The sequence below is a fragment of the Athene cunicularia genome (assembly GCF_003259725.1).
Source record: "Athene cunicularia isolate RWA chromosome 2 unlocalized genomic scaffold, athCun1 chr2_part1, whole genome shotgun sequence".
NCBI lineage: Eukaryota > Metazoa > Chordata > Aves > Strigiformes > Strigidae > Athene > Athene cunicularia.
In genome coordinates, this window is record NW_020799095.1 from 27937324 (window position 1) to 27948178 (window position 10855).

General features: G+C 40.2%; 2 protein-coding genes across 3 annotated transcripts in view; both read left to right on the forward strand.

The window, feature by feature from the left end:
• Nucleotides 1–2930, forward strand: part of KRIT1 (KRIT1, ankyrin repeat containing) — a 20165-nt gene extending 17235 nt beyond the window's left edge. For both annotated transcript variants that reach the window (XM_026843780.1, XM_026843781.1), the window contains one exon: nucleotides 1186–2930. In XM_026843780.1, the coding sequence (XP_026699581.1) occupies nucleotides 1186–1254 (69 nt within the window). In that variant the 3' untranslated portion in view covers nucleotides 1255–2930. The remainder of the gene's footprint in view (nucleotides 1–1185) is intronic.
• Nucleotides 2931–6036: 3106 nt separating this feature from the next.
• LRRD1 (leucine rich repeats and death domain containing 1) lies at nucleotides 6037–8313 on the forward strand. Its single transcript, XM_026843266.1, is given in 6 exon segments — nucleotides 6037–6162; nucleotides 6164–6232; nucleotides 6234–6479; nucleotides 6902–7086; nucleotides 7088–7328; nucleotides 8200–8313. Coding segments are annotated over 6 exon segments (981 nt in total).
• Nucleotides 8314–10855: the final 2542 nt, after the last annotated feature.

Consider the following 10855-nt stretch of genomic DNA (forward strand, 5'->3'; position numbering starts at 1 on the left):
GGGGGTGTGGTGTGTGTTGATTGACAGCCAGCTGAACAGGAGCCAGCAGTGTGCCCAGGTGGCCAAGAAGGCCAATGGCATCCTGGCTTGTGTCAGCAATAGCGTGGCCAGCAGGGACAGGGAAAGGATCTGACCCCTGTACTCGGCACTGGTGAGGCCACACCTCGATTCCTGTGTTCAGTTTTGGGCCCCTCACTACAAAAAGGACATTGAATGACTCGAGTGTGTCCAGAGAAGGGCAATGGAGCTGGTGCAGGGTCTGGAGCACAGATCGTACGGGGAGCGGCTGAGGGAACTGGGGGTGTTTAGTCTGGAGAAGAGGAGGCTGAGGGGAGACCTCATCGCCCTCTACAGCTCCCTGAAAGGAGGGTGCAGAGAGCTGGGGATGAGTCTCTTTAACCAAGTAACAAGTGATAGGACAAGAGGGAATGGCCTCAAGTTGCACCAGGGAAGGTTTAGACTGGATATTAGGAAGCATTTCTTTCCAGAAGGGGTTGTTAGGCGTTGGAATGGGCTGCCCAGGGAGGTGGTGGAGTCCCCATCCTTGGAGGTGTTTAAGAGTTGGGTTGACTTAGCACTGGGGGATCTGGTGTAGTTGGGACCTGTCAGTGCTAGGTTAATGGTTGGACTGCATGATCTTCAAGGTCTTTTCCAACATAGAGGATTCTGTGATGTGCCAGATCCCTTGGATTCATAAGGAAAATTCCAAATGTGGTGAGAAACACAGAGTTAGAGCTGGTAACTTTGCTATCAAAACTAGAAGAGTTTGAGACTGGATAAAACTGAGGATCTGTGAAGTCAGTGTTATAAAGCAACTTCACTGCAATTGCTGCCAGCAACTTTTGTGTTTGTGGATGTCTGATGGAAAATGCTTGTTTTACCTATAGTCTGCATCAGTGGTAATATGCTATGTTAACATGTGTTGTGACAAAATTACAACTTTGAATATCTTTCAGACTTTGACAGTAGTTGCTTTAGATTCTTACATATTAAGGTGGCTATAGTGGAAGTGATTGAATATTTCTAAAAACACTGATAGCTGAGAAAAATCTAGGTTTTATCTTCTTTTTTTTCTAAAGTGATGTGACTTCTAACATTATTCTTCTGTATTTGCATTTGTCATATACTTGATTTCATCATAGTTCTGAATTTCTGATGGAATTTAATTGTATACCTTTAATATAGGCAGGTCTCGTGGTAAAACTTCTGATGAAATTAAATGGTCAGTTAATGCCAAGTGAAAGAAATGAATGATGGAAATGAACAATAGTTATGAAACAGCATCTGATGGCTAAGCATAAAACAACTTCTCATCATAACAGAAGACTTCCATGTACATGAATTTTACACAATAGAAAAATCAATTTGTACAGTTCTTAACTTTGTACAGAAGCTGCATGGTTTATTTTTTTAAAAAACCTATAACATATCTATTATTTTTATAAATATTTTTGTGTTTCGTATATAAGCTGTTGTAGGGCTTGAGCTTAACCAGTAAACCTAATGAAATTTAAATGGTTTACGGAGATGAATGAGTATGAATCAAGTAAGGCTTTTGTTCCCAAAGGACTCCGGGACTACCAGTGCTGATAAGCAAGTGTCAATTAGCTTGTTTACCTTTCATGTCATTTGGTGGAATGTCAAGGAGGTTGCGTATGTTACAGTATTTTATAGACAGACACACTTTATTTTTAAGATACTGTTAATAAGTATGCTTAAAGACCAGTTAAACCTTTGAGCAACTCCTTATGGTAACTCTTGTTTATTATTTGGTTTCAGACAAACATTATAGCTGGCTTTATTTTTACTCTTAACTCTCTCATACTTTGTATTCATATTTATTCTAAAATATTGCATGAGGATGTCAAAAGGGAAATACTTTAAAACATTCAGAAGCCATATTAAATGTTTAACGTGCTTGGTTTTTTTTAGAAAAATGTATTTTTACTTTTGCTGTGCAATATAAAATGTGTATATGGAGGAGAGGGAGATACAGATTTACAATTAATCTGTTTATTCAGAGGACTTCAGAAAGTTTAATAAATACCTGGCTTGCAGCACATACACAGTAATGAACACTTATATAGGAGGTACAAAGTTATTGCTGTTTAAACTAGTTTTCGTCCTGATTACTTGCTTCAGTTTCTTGAAGCTACAAGTAGTGCAGGATGCAAGAATGAAGATTTATATTGCAAGGAAGTCACGATACAGTTTGTGTAAGCATTCTGCCTGCTCTTTGCAGAGTCAGGATTGGGTCTCATCAACAATTTGGGTCCCAAGTGTAAGATGGGACCATATGCAGTCTGAAACATATCCTTGTACATTAAAATAGTCTCCATAACACAAATGTTTAAAATTTCTGGTTGTATTTCAGGGTTTTAAGTGCACTTGACTGTTTCTTCCATGTAAACTGCATGCTAAAACAGTGTGCAATATTTTGTAAAAAAAGTTTTAAAATACAAAAATTAGCACTTGCCTCTAAGTTTTCAAATAAAATTAAAATGTATGTTAGGAACTGTGCTGTTGTGTAGTAACTTTACTCATACCTTACTACTAGTAACTGCAGTTTAAGAAATTAAAGTAGTAAGCAGTTAAAAAAGGGAAAAGGAGACATATTTTGAAATCTTCTTAGCAAGCTATACTTTTCTACTTAAACTTCACTGGCATAAATAACAGTAAATCTTCATGGATTGTTAGATTTTATTTAAAGTAAATAATGCAACAGTCAGGTCCTTCATAGTGCATCCTTGCTATCATGTGGAACTGGTATCAGAAATACACTTCTCTACATAGCACTTTGTTAGAAAACTAGAGGAAAATGTTAAGCTATGTCAGTTGCATATTTAACAATTGATATGCCTTATTGCTGTATAGTTCTTTCTGCTAAATTCTTATTTATTACTACCTAATAAATTGTTTGCAACAAGTCACGTTTGTTGTTTTTATTATAGCAGCCAACATGAAAGTGCCATCAAATGTCTTGCCAAGCAGGAGTTATTACCAAAGAGCAGTAACAGCTTATCTTTGCAAGGTTTATAGGAAGATCATCAGAGAAGTTCACAGGGAGGATCCCATGGTGACTACAAATTAAGGTAGCGCACCTTGGCATCCACTCAGGAAAACTGGAAACTGTTAATCATGTCAAACCAGAAGTTTAAAGATGTTGTATGTCAGTGGAGTCATTAAGCAGTGAGAGCCAGGTTACACAGCTAGCAGGCTTCTGGCACCCCTGGGTATGTAGGAGTTTCCACTGTGTTGCTGTGACAAGAAAGGTGAGTACAATCCTTTCATTTAAAAGTGGGGAAATGGAAAAATTGGGACAGAGAAATCCCAACACTGTAGAGATGGAGCACTAGTTAACAACCTTCCTCTCTGTACCAAACAAATACAATTGAAAACAAGCTGCAAGAAGGGCAAGTCTGAAAATTATGCCTTTTTAACCAAGAGATACTCAGCTCTACTCATACAACTTATGTAAGAAGCGCTCTTTTTTATGAGCGAGTAGCGGTATAGCTGATGAAGCAAAGATCTGAGAGTAGAACACTCCAGCCAGGCAATGTAAGGCAAAAATAGTAACTGAAAACTTAAAACTGTGGAAAAGGGCACAGTTTTATCAAGTGGAATAATAAATCATCGGACTAACATGCTGACCTGAGGATTGTTCACCAATGTGTGCATGGGCCTTGCTGTGGGTGAGGAGTGGACCCAGCTAATTCTGTGTGCCTTTTGCTGTGGTGAAGCGAACCTGCATGATTTGAGGTTAGTGCTAGGCTAAACCATGGCAAAACTCATTGCCCACGAACCCGTCTCTGGCCTTAAAATTGACAAACTCTGGGATTGCTGCAGTTCCTGCTTCATGCCCTCTGACTGTGACAGGGAGGAGGCACTGTTGGCTGCCACCCTGAGGGGAGGCCACACTGTCTCGGCAGCAGCAGGTCTTGGTGTGATGGCTGGGGTGGGTGCTGAGAAGGGGTGCCAGCCTCGCTTCCCCCTGGCCAGGAGCTGTTGGAGTTCCAGGTCTGATTCTGCCTGTGGCGTGGGGAAGGCAGAGACCTGTCCAAGGGAAAGGCTCTGGAGGGGAATGCCACATGCAGCCCAGTTGTCCTGCTGCTGCTTTGCACAGGGAAAAGTTACTCTGGAAAAGTCAGGGGTTCCCTACCATTGTTATCTCAGGGCTAGATGTGTTGAAGGTTAAACTTTTATGACACTGTAGCAATATTATGCTTAGGTCAAAAAAGATGTTCCTTGCATATGTTAAAGCCAAAGGCATCCCTAATCAGAAGGTCAAGTAGATAGCCTTTGAGCAAGGACATCCCAGAGCCATTAGACCTTGAAGAGGGTACATTGCCAACCTGGCAAGCAAACTCAAGGTCCATGTATCCTTAGCTGAACTACTCTCGCTGTAATACTAAAAATCATGCCTATAGGTCAAGAAGACCCTTGCCCAGGTGAAGATCCTTCCCCTGAGCATACACAGTACTAGAAGTATTGTGTCTTATTATAATTGTATGTAAATTACTAACCAATGATCGTAGAGAGGATGGACTTGGAAAATCACTAACTCTGCAAGTTTGTGTATAAATATAGTGTGAAAAGCCCTTGTTGTGCTTGCTTGTGGGAAACCACTGAGCACCTAAGTTTGCGCAACTGTAAAATAAATGTCTCTCCCGAGTGTGTGATTTCTGACCTATTGCACACTGGGCGACAAATCCATGTTTCGGACAACAGATGTACTGCAGAAAATAGGCTGTTACTGAAAAAAATGCAGGTAGAGGCTCAACAGAAATGACATACATGGTTTGCAAAGGTTCTGCTTGACCTTAAAGATTTTTTATTAATATGAGGGAAGGATATTACAATTTTATACAACTTTACCCCATCAGCAGAAAGACTTGTATTAAAGGAACTAGGAAAAAATTTAGATCTATTTGAGGGACTTATGTTTGAAGACTCAGAGTAAGATGGTGTAAATCTGCCTATAAGGGGAGAGGAAAAGACCATCTAATACCTTTGGTTTGTCCACGGAAAGCCAAGTGAAGTTGGGAAAATACTGTTTATGATCATACATCATCAGCAGCAGGAGAACAAAAGTTTAACATAGTACATTAAAGTTTTTAAAGCAGGAAGAACATGCAAACAGAGCTCTAGAGAACTGTGGAACGTCCACTGAGCTGAGCAGTGTCTGTTGTCTGAGATGGGTTGAGCTGTTGTATGAAATGTCAAGCAACAAATCACACATTTCTCATATATGTTTTGTGATCTGTAGTCTATTATCTGGAAGAAACAAGGTATTAAAGTAGCAAGCACTGCAGTAAAATAATCCCTTTGTTTTAGAGTTAACAGAGAAGTGGGAGTTCACAAACGTGGAATAAGCCTAGATTTTTATCAAGATGTCTTAAAATTGCTAGCTCAGTCTACTAATGTTAATACATATTATACATAGGTTTCACACATTTTGATTTCTTAAATAATACTGATAAGAATGGATTAGCAACACAGAAAAATGAACAATGTCTCTGGATAAGGAAGAACATGAAATTCCAAGTGGTCTAAATAATAAAGGACTACACAAAAGCTTTTGTGAGATTCCAGTTGTTACTGATGCCAGAAAAGCCCCATTACATTCATTGGGGAATCCTAAAGTAGCCAACCTAACTATGAAAAGTGTGAGTGATATTTCACATAAAGTTCCTAAAGCAGCTTGGCAATGAGGAAAGCCATAAAATGACTGAAAATAGATCAAGAAGTGATTTACCTGAAAAAAGGTATGAATGTGAATTCTCAGCTGAGATAAATGCTGCCATGGTGCCTCAAGGTGTCTCTGAAACAGGTGTGAGAAAACACACACTACTTACATCAGCTGAAAAGGATACTGGAGAACTAAACCAAGTCCTTCCAGAAGCTGTCAATGGAGGTGCCAGACCAGACATATTACTACCAGCAATGGATCCTGAAAATGATGAAAATAGATAAACATATATCTTACCTGAAGAAAAAGATGAGACTTTTATACTTAGACTAAATGATATAAGGAGCATGCCTCTGCTTGCTTTTGAAAACCAAAATTTAAACTATTTGCTCTTACACAACAATGAAATAAAAACATTGCATTCAAATACAGGTAATCTAACTAATCTGGAAATCCTGTTACTTGAAAGAAATAAGACTGATGCTGTTGCCACCAGAAATACCCATACTTCATAAACTGATGGTATTGAATGTCAGTCACAACCAGTTATCTGTCATGTCTCCCTAAAGAATTCTTAAAGATTCTAAAGATTAAGGAATTCTTTCTCAATTACTGCAACACTGATGAATTTCCTTTTGCATTGGAAAGCCCTGAAACTTTAGAGCTTGCAGGCAACAAGATAAAAACTTTACTAGATACCATAGTGGACATGAAAAATTTGAAGGTACTCAACATTGATTCTACTCAAATCTCAGTATTCTCAAGGGTTCTTTGCTACCTTCCTCATCTAGTAAAACTCAGCCATATGTGAGAATTCCATTTAGGTTTACCAAAGGATATTAAAGCGCTTAAGATATGACAAGAATTTTCAATTAGTAACAAGCTTTTATTTTTGCCTGTGCAGATTTTCTGGTTGACAAAATTTGGTTTTCTGAACCTTGCAAAAATTTATTTAAAAGCATGACAGATAATCTTTTCAACTGTACCATGCTGAAACATCTAATTATACATAAGAATCAATTAATCCAGCTTCCTGCTAATATTCACAGATTTAAGCATTAAAAGGAGCTAATTTTTTTAAAGTAGAAACTGACTGGACTCACTAGATGAACAAATACTGCATTTAAAAGACCTCTCCAAAACAGAGTTTTATGGAAACACATTAAGATATATTCCTGCTGAATTACAGGAATTGTAAAAAATTGCACATAGGTAACCAAAGCTGACCTCAGCAATAAGTGCTCTCAGTTTCCAGATGCATTGTGTGCACTATTTGATCTTAAACCCTTAAATCTTAGTGTTAACTCTATTTCAGAAATAATACCTGGAATTTCTGACATTAAAGATTTGGGGCATCTAGAGTTAAACAAAAAAAATCCTGTCCTTATCTTCTGCATGCTTGTGTAGCCTTACAAAATCAGTTTACTTGGATGTAAGTGAGAATGAAATCAATAGCATGCCAGCAGTGGTGTCCCAGATGAAGGCTCTTCAGGTACTGCTGTTACACCATAATAAGTTTGACTCATTCCCTAAAGAATTCTGTTCTTTAAAGTGTTTGAAAACACTCAGCATTTCAAATAATCAAATAAAGAGTATTCCTTTCCAGATAAGAAATCTGGAAGCGATCAAATACTTAAATGTACCAAACACCCAGTTTGGATCTTTTCCTTTTGAAATATGTCATCTTTCTTCACTGGAGACAGTGTGTTATTTAGTTGGTCATTAAACTTCCACTAACTCAAACAAGAAAAGCTATATTGCATCCCTGATCTCTTATAACAGAGAAAATTCCTTTACATTTCTAAAATCCAAAGTCTAATTTATTTTCTGGTTTTTAATACTAAGGAACAGAGCAAAACAATCTCCTGATGAGTTACCTCTCTTTTCACCAGAAATTGCAAAATCAGTATTTCATACCTGATTTTAGAGAAGGCCCATATTTCTTTATATGATTTTAAATGTGGTTATGATCCTTTCCAAGGGCTGGCTTTCTTCAGACCTGGGAGCAAAAAGTATGCAATCTTACATCCATTTCTCAGAAAGCTGTAGCTTTAGTTTCCACATAATTGGAAACAGATGAAGTTCCAAGAAGGAAAATAAAAATTAGAAAAGACCAACATGAGAACAGAACCAAAAAGAATAAAATTGCATATTTCACTACCTTGTGGCTGAAGAAAACAGAAAATAAAATTAGACTGTTAAATTTTTCATTAATTATAACAATGACCAAAAGAACATCTCCCAAAGCTTCAGCTATAGAGGTATTAGTGCATGCTTTTTATTGGCTTTCTAGTAACACATCTTAAAAGCTTCCCTGTAAATTTCTGTGCTCAGCATCCATATTTTTAATTGGAAAATACCAAATTAGCTTTCACTGGAATCAAAGGTCAGAAACTTTTATTGTTGGAATTATATTATGGAATCTTATTTTGCCTGCAGGAAAGTTACCTCTTAAACTTTTTGCAGAAGACAGAGCTGTAGCTAAATAAATGAACTGTTTTATTTATCAGTTATCTAAAATTGCAGAGGAGCTATCTAAACTGGTTTGCCTCAGGGAACTGCACATATCTCAAAATGCATTAAAGGAAATTCCAAATAACATTGGGGAACTTAGTCTGGAGTAGTACTACATTGGAGTATTTAGTCCATTTAATTGCAAATAATAATGATATTGGCCAGCTCCCCAAATCTATTACATCACTAAGAAATCTACAGCAGCTTGACCTGAGTGGTGAGTATCAGGCATTCAATCCATTAGTAGAATGTAAGCATTGAACTGTGCCCCAAGGAGTATAAATACATCACAAGGTAAGAGCGTGGCGAAGCACACAACTGAGAAAAAAGTTTTCCAGGTTTTAGTATATACCACTGTAATCTGCCATGGCTTCTCACCAAACATTCTCTCTTAAATCTACTATTTTTAATAGAGCTGTTGTAGCGGCCCCATCTGTGAAACCTTTTTAAGTGGAATGATTTTGGCAAGTGTGATCATCAGGCAAGTAACATCCTGACATGTACAAAGCACCGATCACTACGGCACGTGCTAGGCAGTGTCCTGTTGTTTACAGGATGGACTTTTTTCTGCTACAGAGAACGTGTGTCTGTGTGTTCAGTTGTTCGAGTAACATTGCTGGTATAATACAGCCTGTCACTGCCTGTAATCTGGATTACCACAGGTGGGTTGTCCTGTGTGGCTTCTCTGGTGTGGGTCATCCAGAATGGGATAGCTCACATGGGTTGATCATGGGTGGGCCATCCGTTATGGGTTTTCTGGCACGAGTTATCCAGGGTGGATCATTCTGGCATGGGTTCTCCCAGGTGGCTTATCCTGGTGTAGGTTATCTGGTATGAGTCTTTTACCTGGTGTGGGTTATCCTGGGTGAGTTATCTGGTGTGGATTACCTGATGGGGGTTAGCCCAGGCAGGCCCCCTGGTGCAAGTCATCCCTACATGTAAATCCCCTCATGCATGTCCCCACACACATTCCTCCACATGCATATTTTACACCCATACACCCCACATGAGTTTCCCCTCATGTAAGTTAATGCCCATGTTTCTTATTTTTATCCCCACAAGTCCATACCCATGTGTGTTTATTCCCACATGAGCTCGTACTCACTCGTGCATCTCCACAGGCAAGTTTATCCCACACATTGCTTGGCCATGCAATTTATCCCCACGTGAGTTCATACTCAACACACATCCACATGCATTCAGCCCACATGAGTTCAACCCATGCATGATCTTTCCACATGAGAGTGAGCCCATGTGTATTTCTCTCCACCCAAGTTCATACCCATGGGAATGGACTCGTGAGGCGACCATGCATGGGATAAATACATAGAATCACAGAATCATAGAATCATTTAGGTAGGAAAAGACCTTTAAGCTCAGAGAGTCCAACTGTTAACCTGGCACTGTGTAGCAGAAAACCCTTTTGCAGGACGAGGCTGAGTCAAGACACACACCAATATGGTTAACAGTCAAGCTCCGAAGTTTATTATAAAAACAAGTCCTTATATATTCTTGTGCATTCTAAAAAATAACAGCAAATCCATATGTTGCTCTTGTGCATGCTCATTTCAAAAAATTAGTTCCTCTCAGCACTTTCAACAAATACTACTAACCTCGTGCAGACAGTAGGTAAGTTTCTGCTTTGTTTAAAGATTCCCTTCTTATCTGTTTCTTCCTAACAAGAACAAATTGTTTTGCTTTTAGCTGTTGTTAATCTAGACACCGTTACTCTTCTAACCCAAATGCGTCATTAATTTAGATGTTGTTAATCTCCTAACCTGAATGCTGATCATACTTCTGTATTGCCAGTGTACGCAGACAGTTTGTGACCTGGCACACGCACCCACAGCACTGCCAAGTACACTACTAAACCATGTCCCACATCTACACGACTTAAATAGCTCCAGGGATTGGTGACTCAACCACTTTCCTGGGCAGCCTTGTTCCAATGCTTGACAACACTTTCAGTGAAGAAATTTTTCCTAATTTCCTATCTAAATCTCCCCTGGCACAACTTGAAGCCACTTGTTACTTGGGGAAAGGGACAACACCCCCCTCACTACAACCTCCCCTCAGCCTCCTCCAGACTAAACACCCTCAGTTCCCTCAGCTGCTCCTCATAAGCCTTGTTCTCTAGACCGCCAGCTTCACTGCCCTTCTCGGGACAGGCTCCAGCACCTCAATGTCTTGAGAACTGAACACAGGAATCGAGGTGCAGCCTCACCAGTGCCGAGTACAGGGGTCAGATCCCTTCCCTGTCCCTGCTGGCCACGCTATTGCTGATACAAGCCAGGATGCCATTGGCCTTCTCGGCCCCCTGGGCACACTGCTGGCTCCTGTTCAGCCGGCTGTCGACAAACACCCCCGGATCCTTTCCCGCCGGGCAGCTTTCCGGCCACTCTTCCCTCAGCCTGTACCGCTGTGTGTGGGTGTCAGCTCACCTGGGGCTGACACGCGTGTTCCCCTCAGGCTTATGCCCACACCCCACGCGCATTCAGCACACACACGGCTCACCCATGTGTGGTTCTCCCCGACACGTGCTTATCCCCCAGCCTGCCGCTGCCCTCGGGCTGCGGCGCCAGGAGGCTGCTGCGGCGCCGCGGGGCTGAGCGCTGGGCGGAGCCCGCCGGGCCGGTCAGGGGCTCTGGGGCG